Consider the following 15,824-nt stretch of genomic DNA (forward strand, 5'->3'; position numbering starts at 1 on the left):
AGGCTGGCTGAGCTCCCCTGTAATCACAGGGGAGGGTCTCTGTGAAACTGCAGGACTCTCCACCACCCCCAACCCCCATAAATATCAAGTATTCCAACTGTAGTGACCGCTTAGGGTTTGTTTGTTTGTTTACTGTTTCCATCAAGTAAAGCCTTGCAGTGGTTCCACCGTCACCCAGGAATAAACATTGTTTGGTTCTCAGGTAGAATTGCGGTGTCTGAGGGAATCGGGCTATGCTCTGGCGTCCGGTGGAGTGTGCGTGTGGGCGTATAACGCTATCTGTTGTTTCCGTATCTGTCTCTGCATAACAGACCACCCTAACTTAGCGGCTTCCAACACCAACATTTTACTGCTCACAATTCCATGGGCTCAGCAGGGATGGATGGCCTCCACTCCACAGGCTATTGGCTGGGCTCACTCAGATGTCTGGGACCTTGGTTCAGCCCCACGCAGATAGCCTGGACTTCTTTACGTGGCGGCTGGGTTCTCCTCTTGAGTAAAAGTGGACATTGCGGGAATTCCCTGGCGGTCCAGTGGTTAGGACTCCACGCTTTCACTGCTGAGGGCCTGGGTTCAATCCCTGGTCTGGGAACTAAGATCCCATAAGCGGTGAGGCACGGCCAAAAAAAGAAAAAAAAAAAAAAAGTGGACATTACAATGCCTCTAAGGTCTGGGCTCAGAAGTCCTGGAATTTCACTTCCACTGCAGTCTGTTGGTCAAAGCAAGTCACGGGGCCAGCCCGGAATCAAGGGGTGGGGAAATAGACCCAGCCTCATAGTGGGAAGACCGTCACGTAAGGTACAGGGATGGGGAGCATTGATGGTGGTGATCTTTTCAGACCTTCCACCACAGTCTTCCCTCTGGCTGCAGTAGTTCACAACCCTCCTATATGCAGAATATACTCACCCCTTCCCAGGACTCCCCAAGTCCAGCCATAGCATGGGACTCAAAATCCAGCAGCTTGTGATCTGTATCTGGCTTGGAAGTGGGCGAGGCTCCTCCTGATCTGGAGACCTGTGAATTAACGGAGACACATTATCTCCCCTCCAACATACAATGGTGACACAGATAGGAGAGGTGCACTGGACGCTTGCATTCAAAAAGGGAGGGAAAGATAGACACAGCAGTCACGGGTCCTTAGTGATTCTGGAATCCAGCCAGACACATGTCTTCAGGTTCCCCTACTCTGAAGGCAGGGAAGATTCCTTGATTAGGGCCCAGTCTTGCCCTCTGGAATTGGTTCCCCAATATATTGTTCTCAGCAACCTGGTCCTTCCCTCTGAGAAGTCCTTTCTTTTCCTTAAGAAACAGGGTTTTGTAGCTTTCTCAATCTGTTCCTTGTCCATTGAAAGTTGGGGATAAAGAGGACTTATTTTCCCCCCCATTTTTGACTGTCTCGGTTTTTTGTGGTCCATGCTGGAATTACTCCCTTAAAAATCTTCGTGGGCTTCCCATGTGTCAAATTATAGTCTACTCCATTAGATATAAAGCCATACCCACAAACCTCTCTACTTTGAGGTATGGGACAGCACTCTTACGGTTCTTAGAACCCTCTTACCTAGCAGAGGGTCTATGTAGGACCACTTTAAATCTTTCTGAGGCCTCAAAGGAGGGTCTTACAGCCTCATCTTTGATTTGATCTTGACCCGGAAGCCGTTTTTTACTGGTAGCACCTGAACCTGATCTTTGCCCTAAGGCCATTTTTTACATTGAGAACCTTTTCCAGCTAGGGCATCAGTCCTGGACCCTCTATAGTTCCTCTAGATTCAGCTTGAAAACTGAATGGTTTCTTCTTTAGCTTATCTGCCTTGCGTCATACCATACGCAGTTAAGAGAAACCATTTGGCATGTTGTGCATTCCGCCTGGAAATCTCCTTAGACAGATCCACAAGTTTATTAGGTACTTTCTTTCTGTTTTCCAAGTTACTGCAAGAAGCAGTCCTACTCATTGTGTCACCACTACCTAACCTGGGTCATCGTTTTCAGCTTCCAGCAGCAGTTTCCTTACTGCTCTTCTAGCCTCCATCTGCCACCCGGTCCCAAAGTCAATGCCACACGTTATAGGTTTTTGTTATGGCACCATCCCACATCTGGGTAGCAATTTCTAATCTCAGCTATCTATTGCTATGCTGTATAATAAACCACCCGAAAACTTAAGTGGCTTAAAACAACACCGAGACATCGCTCATGATCCTGTGAGTCTCGAGTTCAAGGGCACAGCGTGGGTGGCCTGTCTGTGCTCCACATGCTGTCGGCCAGGTTCTCTCCTGCGTCTGGGACTCCAGTCTTCCTCCACGTGGCCTCTCTCCACGTGGATGGCCTGGGCTTTCTTACGTACCATTTAGGGAGGATTCGTCTGTTATAATTTAGATGAGGTCAGCACCTCCGCAGGTGCCGTGGCCCCTCCAGGTGACAGGCTGGTGTGTGTTCCCCAGAGTACACCATCACCATGTACGACACCAAAACCCGCGAGCTCCGCTGGAACGCCACCTACTTCGACTACGCGGCTGCGCTGCCCGAGGACGACGGGGAATATAGTAAGTTCCCCCCACTCCTCGGTGGCTTGGTGAGGTCGGACGGGTACTTGTGACCTGTGGGGAAACGAGGGCTCCAGGAAGCTGCATTTCCTTTTAAGACACTCTTGGTCACCAGGTTCTGGACTTCCCATGGACTCGTAGTAAATACTTCAATAGTCAGTGTTGAAGGCAGGGGCCTGGGCGAGAAGTGTGGAGGGAACCCAGGTAAAATGGTGGCAAGTTTAGCCCAAGAAGAGGGAGGACACACTTTGTTGAGTCCCTCTGTGTCACAGAAGGAAGTAACTACAAGCCCTTGGGAAGCAGAAGCAGAATTAAACATCAGCTTGTGACATAAAAGCCCGTTTTCCCATCTTAACACTGGTACCCGAAAGTCTGACAGACCTCCTCTGCGGTCACATGTGGGCAGTGGCAGTGGTCAGCCCTGACTTTCAGCTTGCTCGGTAGTTTGAAATGATTGCTGTCAAATGCCAGATTCATAGGCTCTCCATTGCTTCTTTTCTTCTCAGTAACTGAATCCCACTAATTGAATCGAATGCTATTACCAAGTGAAGAAAGAACATTACCAAGTGAGAGGGTGACCCTGTCTCATATTTATAAACCCGGCAGCTCTCAGTGTCTTGCTATCGTAGGGCCAGTGGAGCTGTTTGGAGGCGATCTGAGGACACTCCAGAAGGCTTGTTTCCTCTAGCTGAGTGGCTGCAGCTTGCCAGGGGAGTAGAGGATGTGGTCGCAAGCTGGGTGAGACTCGACGCGCTATGTTTATCTAATCTGTACAGAAATGTCCCACTTTGTGTCCAATGGCGATGGGCTGGTGGTGACCGTGGACAGTGAATCTGGGGACGTCCTGTGGATCCAAAACTATGCCTCGCCCGTGGTGGCTTTTTACATCTGGCAGCGGGAGGGTCTGCGGAAGGTGATGCACATCAACGTCGCTGTGGAGACCCTGCGCTACCTGACCTTCATGTCGGGGGAGGTGGGGCGCATCACCAAGTGGAAGTACCCGTTCCCCAAGGAGACGGAGGCCAAGAGCAAGCTGATGTGAGTCGGGGACTCGGGGCAGAAGGGGGCGACTGTGGCCCTGGTGTTGCGGTGCTGCAGCAGCCGTGTGCCGCACCGTGAACCGAGGACCAGGGCTCGGGGCAGGCGTCCCTGAAGCCGTGAGGAACATAAAGAGCCAAGAGCGGCTTGTTCTGAAACCTCAGAATCTAAGAACTGGACACCCCAGGATGCTTCAGATTCTCAGATATTAAATAAATTAAAATTACGGGTGGGAATAGGGAAGAGACTGCCTTGTGTAACTATAGTACAATCTGGATCTATCTCAGGTGGTGGGAAGACGAGAGATGTATTTATTTTTTAACTTTCTGTTATTTTCTAAAATTTTATTGTAAGTTGTATTTGCTTTAAAAATCAAGACAAAAGTGTTAGGGTGTGAGTGTCTAAGACTCAGCAGGCTTGTGTCCTCCATCCCCACCTGTGAATAGCCTACAACTCGGTCCCTTAGCCTTGCTGAGCCTCAGTTTCCCATTTTGCCGAGCCGTGGAGGAGATTGGGTGAGTGCGAAATGTTCTCTGAATTTACGGCACCGTTCAAATGTCAGGTGGTTTGTTGAGAGAGGTTTAGAGAATTGAGCAGGTGACACACCCCAGACTGGCTATTGATAGTAACCAGCAGGGTCTGGATGTGCAGCCTCGCGTTGTCACGCTGATGACAACCACGGACAAAGCCAGAGCCCCTCCCCTCCTCCATGCCCCTAACAGGGACCCACTGGAAGTCTCGCCGGGTTTGGGATTCCCTGTGCATCCCCTGGATAAGAGCAGTTGACTCTCTCAGGGCTTCTGTAAAACCTCTAGAATCTTTAGGCACCACAAGACACTACAGTGGGGATTCTGGTGGCAGCTCAGTTGTCAAAGCACCCTGGTCGGGCCGTCGTGGAGGCTGTGCCATGGTTACAAGCCTCCAGTCTGTCACGGGTGATCGTTGCTTCGTGGTCCTTTCCTCAGGCTGTCGCGGGGGTGAGAGAGCGCAGCCCCGCCATTTGCAGATGAGGAAACCCCGGCTGGCAGGCAGGTGGCCTGTGCCCGCTTCGAAGGCATCAGTGACAGCGGGGCCTGCAGTCCCGCGTTCCTGGTTCCCAGGGCCGCACCCTGCCTTCACACCCCCATGGCCCAGAGAGCCTCGGGGGTTAATGTGCTTCCTCCTAGGCGTGGGATTCAGGGCTGTGATTCTCCTCTCCAAAGATCCCCCTTTTGTGGGGTCCAGAAATTAAATGACAGTGGAATGCATGTATCTGTTTGTCTCCTAGGCCCACCCTGTATGTGGGGAAATACTCTACCAGCCTCTACGCTTCCCCCTCAATGGTACACGAGGGGGTCGCCGTTGTGGTGAGTCCACTGTGCGGGGCGGGGGGGCCTCATAGATGCAGCCTCCGAAACACTCCTGTGCCATTTTAGCAACAAACGACTGAATTATATATGAACATCCTGTTAGTTAAGGATGCAGGACACAGATCTTAACATCCTCAGAAACGATTTCTACGTGTACCGCGTTCTGTCGGTACCTCATGAGAAGAGATGCATGGAACTAAAGCAGCCTCCTAAGCCTAGGAAGCCCCGGTTACTCCTCTTGGCTTTCGGGTTCAAGTGTAGACTCCCCAGCTGGGGTTCACGCTCCCCTCAGGCCAGCCCCGCGACACCCGTCCACTGCCACACGGCTAGTGTCTCTGCGGGGCTGCGCTGTCCATCTTCTCCCTGAGTTCCCAGAGTTCCCTTGTTCAGGCTGCGCCTCACACCTCAGATGCTCTCCCGTGTTCCTTTTGTCCTCCTCGAATCCTGTGCATCCTTTCGTGAGCGGTCCAGCCTCCTCGGACCTCGCCAGGTCGCCGCAGGCGCTCAGTCTCTGAGTGTCTGAGGCATCACCGTCCCGGCCACCGTTTTGGTCCTTATGACGTTTGAACCGTTTGGTTGGCATCTCCTGTCTTCACAGTGAGCCAGTCCTCTGCTCCCGTGTCAGGGCAGCGCCTGCCCGGGTCCAGTGGTGCCCGAGCCAGCACCGGGCTCGTGGCTGGAGCTTTCCCACCCTGGTCACTTGTATCATGTGTAACTCCTTCACTGATATCTGCTTCTCACAGTAGCCTCTTGGAATTCCACACACACCCTTCCTGTTTCCCAGTTCCCACATTTAAAGAGATGTCCACGTTTCAAAAGACGTCCGAGGGACTTCCCTGGCGGTCCAGTGGTTAGGACTCCGCAGTTCCACTGCAAGGGGCACGGGTTCAATCCCTGGTCGGGGAACTAAGATCCTGCGTGCTGCGCGGTGTGGCCAAAATAAATACATAAATAAAAGACATCGGAATTTTATTTTATTTATGTATTTATTTTTTAAAATATTTATTTATTTGGCTGTGCCGGGTCTTATTTGCAGCATGCAGGATCTACTTCCCTGACCGGGGATCGAACCTAAGCCCCCTGCATTGGGAGCTCGGAGTCTTAACCACTGGACTACCAGGGACGTCCCCCAAATTTTCAGTGCAGCGTTGTCACGTCCTGAGGGAGGGGCTGCTCCTGCCCAATCTTGGGGCCTTGGAGTCCCGCTCTGCCTTCCTGACCAGCCCCACAATAGGACCACGTGCTGAGGACAGTTGCAGGCACACTGCTTCCACATGGGCACCCCCAGCCTCACTCCAGTCTGTCTTCCCAGCCCCGAGGCAGCACCCTTCCTTTGCTGGAAGGACCCCAGACCGACGGTGTCACCATCGGGGACAAAGGGGAGTGTGTGATCACGCCCAGCACGGACCTGAAGTTCGACCCTGGGCTCAAAGGGAAGAGCAAGCTCAACTACCTGCACAACTACTGGCTGCTCATCGGTAAGGGCTGGTTCCTCGTGGCCGTGGTGACGCCGTGCTGCCACCTGGTGGCCAGGAGCCGACATTGCTAGTTAACAGTCCTCAGCTCTGTGCTCAGTTCATGTCCAAGTTGGTCTTTCAGACCTTGGAATATTTCACCCCCAAGGAAAATAAACAGGCTAGCTGTGTTACCAAGTCAGTTCTCAAAAATCATTTGTCTAATGTTCCAAAACTCCAGTACTAAATAGTGTAAACTTTGTGCAGTGACCTGACACATGTTGAATGTCTAGGACGTGCCAGGCACTGGCAGTCAGCATTCTAGAATATTTCCTTATTTCTCACAGTGACCCCGTGCAAGGTCAGCACCCTTGTTATATCCACGCAGAGTTAAGAAAACAGGCAATTTCTGTGGAGGAAGTCACTTGGGAGTTGGTGTGGGCGTGGGCAGGAGGGGTTGGGGAAGGAAAGGGTTGAAGACCCAGGAGGGATTGAGGGTGGTGAAGAGTCGGAGGCTGGATTTGGGTGCAGAAGTCCCGGGTGTGTGGGGTGGTCCCCTTTTTTTTTTTTTAATATTTATTTATTCATTTGGCTGTGCTGGGTCTTAGTTTCGGCACGTGGGATCTTAGTTGTGGCATGTGAACTCTTAGTTGCGGCATGCATGTGGGATCTAGTTCCCTGACCAGGGATTGATCCTGTGCCCCCTGCATTGGGTGTGTGGAGTCTTAGCCACTGGACCACCAGGGAAGTCCCCTGGGGTGGTCCCTTTTTCCTTCTCTTCCATTTCTGCCGCCATCAGTGATAAGAAGTTGAGATGACACCGGAAGGCAGCGAGTGTGACCGATGCAGGCAGAGGTGACAGGAGCTGTGTGTCTGGCAAGTGTCCCAAGTAATTAGAGCAGGACGGAGTTTTCTTGACCGGATTTGCCCTTCCAGTGCGGCAGCCCCCTTCCCAATTCTGCTGCCTCCCAGCGCCAGAGGAGGGGAGAGGTGGGGATGCAGCCCCGAGGAGGTGCTGGAGCACGCAGGCGCTAATGAGCTTTGTCTTCCCCATTCTCTCCCGGTGTGGTGGTGCTCGGTGGTTGCTCGGCGCAGCGCTCGTGTCGACCGGGGCAGAGAGAGGTCAGGCCTGGGGGCGCCGGAATAGGGGTGTGGAGCTGCCTGGGAGACTGCAGGGCCAGGAGGCAGCCAGGCGGTGGCATCTGCTTGGGGGTGTGTAACTGGGCATCACATGGAGGAAGGAAACTGGATGTCCTGGAGCCCCGATCGGTTGCTTTGTAGTCGTCCAGGCCTTGTTGTCCTTTGTTCATCCTGACTCCTTACAGCCGTTTTTCTTCTGGTTATTATTTTTACCAAATAATGGGCAGAGGAGGTAACAAAATAATTCTACCCTTTTTTGAACAGAATTAGTTCGGAAAGCGTGGGTCAATGGGCCCAAAGTGGAGGAAAAAAAGAACTGATGTGCGGAGGCCATTAAAATCACAGGGCCACTTAGTTTTACGAAGCAGTTAAGGGATACATTGTCTACCAGTGGTTAAGAAGTGAAAAAATTTTGGAAACTAAGGAAATGTGTGAGACCAAAAAAAAATCCAGAAAAAGTCTTCATGGCTCAGTTGCAAAATGATATCCTTTTATTTTTACTTATTTATTTCTTTTGGCCACACCTTGTGGAATGCAGGATCTTTCGTTCCCCAGCCAGGAATTGAACCTGTGCCTCCTGCAGTGGAAGCACAGAGTCTTAACCACTGGTTCACCAGGGAAGTCCCGAAATGATATCCTTTTAAAATGGAAAGGTTTTCCAAGTAAGAAAACTGAGAAACCCAGCAAAGTATAAAGAAGTAATTAAGGATGCACCCCACAGTTCAGAAAGCCCTTTTGAGAAACTTCAAAGCTGGTCATTTCTAAATAAGGTAGTGGGACTGAGTGATAATTTTGTGTAGATTGAGGGCCACGGGTAAAAGGATATGCTCATTTATGTCCAAATATGTTCTTTGATTTGGTGATTGTGGACGACATTAAGGATATCCTCACATTCACCTTAATCTTGAAAATAAGACAAGGACAAGTTCTCCGGGCTTGAGTGGTGTGGTCTGTGGGTTGCCCCAGAGCAGTGGCCCTAACCTGGGGTGCTCTCAGCTTCACCTGGGACCTACGTCAGATAGACACGCATGACCCCTGGAGCTCCTGATCCAGGAGGTTCAGGGCAGGGCCTGTGCTTTCAGCTCTGGAGCCTGGACATAATTGGATGGTGATAGATACATCACTAAGACCGGGTTCTGTTTGTACAGAAGTGTTTCAGGAGCTCATGATTACATTTGTAGCACAGCCGGTTCAGGGTGCGCTCCAAGATATTGCTAACGGCCCCACTATGGGGGAGGCCTGTTTACAAAGACTGCAGGATAAAGAGGGGATTCAGGCTAACCCCTCTGGCACCATGTGTTGGGAGGTGCCCTGCCGAGGGGCGGGACTTGGAGCTCTTAGAGCAGCGGGCGCTGCAGTGCAAGGTGGTGTGTGGAGGGGACACCTCATTGCTCTTAGCGACACGGTCTCTGTTAGTGAGCCTCAGAGGTACCTGGAGAGACTCCTGGTCAGATCCCTGGGCCCCATCGGCAAGTGCGAATCAGAGGTCTGAAGCGGGCAACCAGTTCAGGATATCCCGCCATCTCAGCGTTCCTTGGAAGACAAGGGGAACTTGGTGGTGGCTCAAAACAAACTTAGGTTTCCCTTAACGAACAGCTTTACGGTACAGGTAGAGAACTGACCCAAAGAGAGAGAGTTCAAGGGGCTTTCTCCAGATGAGAAATGTACGTAGCTCGGACTAGTTCTTGTTTGTTTTTGTCTTGGAAATACATACCATACGATCTTTGATAGGTTTGGGAGAACAGAGGACAGATCAGAGGGTGAGACTAGAATTGGGGTGAGATCTGATTGCTGTGAGAGAACAGAGAAGAAAGCAGTCAGGGTGCTGAGAGCCCAGCTTGAGAGAGTGACTGGCTCTTCCGGGCGGTGTGTGGAGTCGTTTAACTTCAGAACTGAAGAGATCGTCCAGCCATATCAAATGTCGTTCCTTTTATTTTATTCAGCGCTGTCCCTCGCACACAGTAGATGCTCAATAAACGTGTAATGAATGACTGCTAGGCAGCCTTGAAATAGTTGTGTGGGGAACAGTGAAGGAACAAACAGGGACCCGGGATCCCCAATCCATCCGGCAAACGTGCTGCCTTCTGAATAATTCACCACTTCCCAGGAGGGAAGCTCGTGTTTAGGTAGTGGGAATAGAACTCCACCTGCACAATTTAAACGCCAAGATGGGGACTTGGTACCCTTAGTAGAGTGATGTGACAGGGGTCAGCGTTGAAGGGAGAACTCCTTGAACTTTTTTTTTTTTTTTTTGGACAATATCTTTTTAAATAAATAAATAAATTTATTTATTTATTTATTTTATTTATTTATTTTTGGCTGCGTTGGGTCTTTGTTGCTGCACATGGGCTTTCTCTAGTTGCAGCGAGCGGGGGCTACTCTTCATTGCGGTGCATGGGTTTCTCACTGCGGTGGCTTCTCTTGTGGAGCACGGGCTCTAGGCGCATGGACTTCAGTAGTTGTGGCATGCGGGCTCAGTAGTTGTGGCTCACGGGCTCTAGAGTGCAGGCTCAGTAGTTGTGGCGCACAGGCTTAGCTTCCCCACGGCATGTGGGATCTTCCCGGACCAGGGCTCGAACCCGTGTCCCCTGCATTGGCAGGCGGATTCTTAACCACTGTGCCACCAGGGAAGTCCTCCTTGAGCTTTTAATGAAGCTTCATATTGCCTCACAGTGTACGGCCTTGATTAGGGATTATCCACACGAGCCTTGCTCGGAACGTGTCCTGGACATCCCGATCCCTCTCGTGACAAGGACACTTCTTTGCTCCTTGTTGTGAGATTCAGAATACTGCACTAATGCCATCGAGGAATGAAAGTTCTGTCTTGATGGAATTTCTCTTGTCACTGCCTCCCGCTTTCTCTCACTTTACAAATGTGAGCGTCTGCATCGTGGGCCCCTCCCTGGGTAGTGACGGTTGCTTAAGCTTAGTGGGTCGAGTGCGACCACTGTGTGGAGAAACTGTTCTCATTGGAGGTTGTGCTTCCTCTCACAGGACACCACGAGACCCCACTGTCTGCATCTACCAAGATGCTGGAGCGATTCCCCAACAATCTGCCCAAACACCGGGAAAATGTGATTCCTGCTGACTCAGAGAAAAAGAGCTTTGAGGAGGTGAGTGGGGAAGTGGACAGTCAGTTGGTGGACCCTCGTGTCAGGTGCTGGGGGTTAAGGCATTTGTCCTGCCTTTATAAATTTATTTATTTATTTATTTATCTTTGGCTGCCTTGGGTCTTCGTTGCTGTGCACAGCCTTTCTCTAGCTGCGGCGAGCTGGGGCTACTCTTCATTGCGGTGTGCAGGCTTCTCATTGCGGTGGCTTCTCTTGTTGTGGAGTACGGGCTCTAGGCACGCAGGCTTCAGTAGTTGTGGCTCACAGGCTCAGTAGTTGTGGCGCACGGGCTTCGTTGCTCCATGGCATGTGGGATCTTCCCGGACCAGGGCTCGAACCTGTGTCCCCTGCATTGGCAGGCGGATTCTTAACCACTGCGCCACCAGGGAAGCCCTGTCCTGCCTTTAGAGCCTGCAGTCCACTCAGGAGGGGAGAGTGGTACACGGGAATCCACGGCAAACAAAGTGCTGAGGACCGATGGGGAGGAAGGGGGCTTCCGGGAGGCTGTGGGAGAGGCAGGGGGCGCTGGAGGGGAGCGTGCAGAGGTAAAGGCCTGGCGGGGGGCTAACCCTGCACGTCCAGCTCTGGGGCTGAGGAGACAGCCTGACCGCATCCAAGGATGCCCAGTGGGGAACGGGGGGCAGGGGATGGGATCACACGGCTACAGAGGAACCGTATTCCAAGCCGGGCAGCAAGCGAGGAGCTGACAAAGAGAGCAGGTGGGGAGACTGAGGTTCTCTGAAGCCAGGCACGGCCTGTTGAAAGCGGCCTGCTGTGGCCGCTCGGTCTGGCGGGGACCCAGGGCACCCACAGAATGGGTGTGGAGTAGCGGGGAGGCCCTGGCCCAGGCTGCCCTCCTGAGCCCGGGGAGACAGCCTGCTGTCAGGGTCTCAGCTGGAGGCAGACGGCCAGCCAGGCTAGCATGATTCGAGGGGAGTTTTCGTTCACACTGTGGGCAGGTCTGGGGTTCTCTGAGCGTACTTGGGCCTGAAGCGGGTGGGGAGGGAGTGGATCGGGCCCCAGGCCGGGAGCCTGGAGCTTCAGATGAGACGCTCGGCAGCGCCCCAGAACTCCAGCTCTGTCTCATCTGCTGGCGTCCTTGCCGGAAACCAGGGGCAGGGAGCCCATCGCTTCGCCCAGGTGGGCAGCCTTCTGGGGCCCGGAGCAGGTGGGGAGGCTGCAGGGTGGCTGTGCAGGGGGGTGGAGTGGGAGCCGGGCCGGGGGTCCGACCATTCGGGCTTGGCGGCTCCTGCAGCCCTGCCGTGGGGGGCCCGCGCCTGAGAAGGGGCCGTGGGCAGGGTCAGAGGAGGAGGGGAGCGGCTGGCTGATGTGAGGGCTGTGATGGCGTCAGACTCACGTTAGAGATTTAGATTTTATCCAGAGAGAAAGGAGAAGAAAACCACATGGATGTTTAAGATTCCAGTGCTCTGAGTTGTCCCTCGTCTCTGGAGGGAGCCAGGTTGGCGCCCTAAAATCTTGATCTGATTTTGATCTGATTAAAGCCAAGCGTATTTGTTATTGAACACTTAGAAAATAAAAGTTTGAAGAAGAAAATTAAACAATACCCTTAACCTAACACCCAGAGATGGCTGTAGTTGAGATTTTCCTGTTTAATCGTTTAATTTTGAACAGAGTCCTTGAAAAGTCCATGAAAATACTCTGAGGTGCGTTTATCTGGTAATAAGACTAACTTTTTAAAACAAACACATGTGAGCAAATATAACTAAATGAGTGTCGTCTCTGGTTACGTGCTCAGCAAACTTCCTCAGCTGCCACCAGCCACAGGCCCCCGCGCACCGTGGGAGGGTCTGCGGGAGGGGGAGGCAGGGCACCGCGTTAGTCTGGGGGGTGAGAACTGTGGGCCTGTGGGATGCCAAGGAGGCTGTGTGTGCATTTCACCAGGCAAATGATAATGGCACACCTGGGACAGTAGATGTTTGAGAACAAATCAATGCATTTTTCTTGACATCCTAGAGATTCTGAGGCGCTTCGGCAGAAGCTCCACTTTATCTGAGTTAATTTTGGGCTCTAACAGAGGGTTCTGATGCTTTTTAAAAACTTTGAAAAATAGTGGACTGTTTGAATACGTGATTTTGTGTTTGGAGTTGCACTGAAAGTTTACAAGCAGCATAAGAAAGCGGCTTTATTACTTTATAGCTGTGTGTGCGCACATGTGTGTGTGTGTGTGTGTGTGTGTGTGTGTGAGGTTTTCCTTTTTAATGTGAAATGCTGTTACCAAATTGACTACCAACCTTCCGCCAGACTTGTTACCTATGATTTCAGAGTCCCCCCAAACATCAAATCTACCGTGAAAGGATGTTTTGCCTTTAATAAGGATTTTCAAAAGAATATAGGATCTGAAGGCACTTTCAAAAGTGTTTCTCTAAAAACTGTTGTTGATTAATGATACTGTCACTGCAAGAGTGCATAGCCTGGGCTTCCCTGGTGGCGCAGTGGTTGAGAATCTGCCTGCCAGTGCAGGGGATACAGGTTCGAGCCCTGGTCTGGGAAGATCCCACATGCTGCGGAGCAACTAGGCCCGTGAGCCACGACTACTGAGCCTGCGCGTCTGGAGCCTGTGCTCCGCAACGGGAGAGGCCGCGATGGTGAGAGACCCGCACACCGCGATGAAGAGTGGCCCCCACTTGCCGCAACTGGAGAAAGCCCTCGCACAGAAACAAAGACCCAACACAGCCAAAAATAAATAAATTAATTAATTAATTTAAAAAAAAAAAAAAAAGAGTGCATAGCCTCTCAAGGCAGTTGCTTTGAAAAAGGCAACAACTATCTGGTTTTGTGGTCTTTGGGTGGGCTTTAAAAAAATCCAACACGTTTCACAGCATAGTCATTCCTCGTAAATAGTCATTGCCTCTCTTTGTTGTCTGGCTCATTTATATCTGACTAGAAATTTTGCAGTGATGTCGCCACTCTCTCCCATGCAAGGTCATCGACCTGGTTGACCAGACTTCAGAAAACGCACCTACCACAGTTTCTCCAGACGTGGAAGAGAAGTTCGCTCATGCCCCCGCCAGGCCCGAGGCCCCCGTGGACTCCATGCTCAAGGACATGGCCACCATCATCCTGAGCACCTTCCTGCTCATTGGCTGGGTGGCCTTCATCATCACCTACCCCCTGGTAAAGCTCCACCCCTTCCCTTTCCCCTCCCACGTGCTTCTGAACCTTTGCCCATCACCCGATGTTAGTGAGGTCCAGACAAAGGCGGCAAACAAGCAAATACATTTCTTTTCCCACTTAGAAGTCAATATTGGCTTATCTTCAAAAACATTGTAATTAAAGAGACACTCACTTCTCAGGAAAGGACAATTTTGTACCTACATCTTATAGTTTGACTGTAAAAACTGATTTGGAAACCTTGCTTGCAAATCATTTTAAAAACTGTATTTTCTTTTTTTAAGACTACACATAATACATGAAAATCTGGTAAACTTTCCTCCCTTAAAAACTGTCTGTTTAGGGACTTCCCTGGCGGTCTAGTGGTTAAGACTTTGCCTTCCAATGCAGGGGGTGAGGGTTTGATCCCTGGTCAGGGAGCTAAGATCCCACATGCCTCACAGCCAAAAAACCAAAACATAAAACAAAAGCAATATAGTAACAAATTCAATAAAGACTTTTAAAATGGTCCACATTAAAAAAAAAAAAAAAATCTTAAAAAAAAAAGAAACCTGCCTGTTAGAGATATCAGATAGAGTGAGAAAGGCTGCACAGTTATTCCTTTGACTTTCTTTTTTTTTTTTTTTTTTTAATGTCTGAAACATTTATATTAACATATTTCCATACATATTTCCATACAAGTACAAATATAAGATTTTTAGAAATTTCATGTAATGTCTGAAACATTTATATTAACATATTTCCATACATATTTCCATACAAATACAAATATGATTTTTAGAAATTTCATGTAATGTCTGAAACATTTATATTAACATATTTCCATACATATTTCCATACAAGTACAAATATAAGATTTTTAGAAATTTCATGTAATGTCTGAAACATTTATATTAACATATTTCCATACATATTTCCATACAAATACAAATATGATTTTTAGAAATTTCATGTAATGTCTGAAACATTTATATTAACATATTTCCATACATATTTCCATACAAATACAAATATAAGATTTTTAGAAATTTCATGTACCTTTGACTTTCTAGTTGGAAATAAGTGACTAAAATTACATAGTTGAGTAGGTTGTGGGTTGGATAAAATATTCTGGAGGAATATCTTTCTTTTTTTTTTTTGGTCTCACCACACAGCTAACAGTATCTTAGTTCCCCGACCAGGGATTGAACCTGGGCCCTCGGCAGTGAGAGCACAGAGTCCTAACCACTGCACCACCAGGGAATTCCCTGGAGAAATATTCTTTCATCAAGATGCTTGGAGCATTGAAACCTTACCACCTTAGAACACAAGTGCTCCAAAAGCTCACATCCCGGTGGAGGAATGAGATGACAGGCCCTTTATGGCACTTTCCATTTGTCAAAATGTATCCACCTGCATTGTTTTTTTTTTTTTTTAACCTCACCCAGTTCTTATCTATCCCCTACCCACAGATAAAGAAACTTGACTCTGGGAAGTTAAATAACTTTCCCAAGGTAACTCAGCTAGTAGATGGAATTTCCAGGATTGCAACCCAAGTTGAAAGAAAGAGAGCGAGAGCTCTAGAAAACTCCCAGGGGGGTGTTGGCTACACACCCATCCCTGCAGTCACCTTCCCACGCATGGGGTAGTAATTAATAATCACAGGTCGCTGCCACTTCAAACTATGATGGAATGAATTGTACAGACTAAATGAGAAGAGTGTGGGGTGTGGGGAAGGCAGCATGATGAAACGGGAGTGGGACCTCGGCCAGGCTCCCTGTGTTTCAGCCCCGCTCTGCCACATCCTGGCTGTGCAGCTGTGGGCAGATGGCCGGGTGGCCCCGAGCCCCAGTGGCGTCCCCGCCTCTGCACTGCTGGTGATCTGTGCACCAGCCTCTGTCACGTGCACGGCCATGGTAGACAGCAAGCCCGGGTCTTCCCTGTGTCCACCGCGCTTTCAGCCACCTGGTACCCATTCTTCCTGTTTGGTTTCACTCTTGCAACAATTCCCGGACTTTTGTGGATTTTTTTTTTTTTTTTTGGCCACACCATGGGGCATGCGGGGTCTTAGTTCCCCAACCAGGG

General features: G+C 50.2%; 1 protein-coding gene across 3 annotated transcripts in view; it reads left to right on the plus strand.

Annotated features, from left to right (window-relative positions):
• The window catches only part of ERN1 (endoplasmic reticulum to nucleus signaling 1), an 84,347-nt gene that overhangs the window by 53,095 nt on the left and 15,428 nt on the right, over positions 1-15,824 (plus strand). For all 3 annotated transcript variants that reach the window (XR_009499764.1, XM_059909090.1, XM_059909091.1), the window contains exons 7-12: positions 2,436-2,537; positions 3,314-3,575; positions 4,843-4,921; positions 6,237-6,402; positions 10,513-10,631; positions 13,572-13,763. Coding sequence is in view for 2 of the 3 variants with exons in the window: in XM_059909090.1 (XP_059765073.1) it covers positions 2,436-2,537; positions 3,314-3,575; positions 4,843-4,921; positions 6,237-6,402; positions 10,513-10,631; positions 13,572-13,763 (920 nt within the window). In the remaining variant the exon portion in view is untranslated. The remainder of the gene's footprint in view (positions 1-2,435; positions 2,538-3,313; positions 3,576-4,842; positions 4,922-6,236; positions 6,403-10,512; positions 10,632-13,571; positions 13,764-15,824) is intronic.

This window comes from Balaenoptera ricei, chromosome 20 (assembly GCF_028023285.1).
Source record: "Balaenoptera ricei isolate mBalRic1 chromosome 20, mBalRic1.hap2, whole genome shotgun sequence".
NCBI lineage: Eukaryota > Metazoa > Chordata > Mammalia > Artiodactyla > Balaenopteridae > Balaenoptera > Balaenoptera ricei.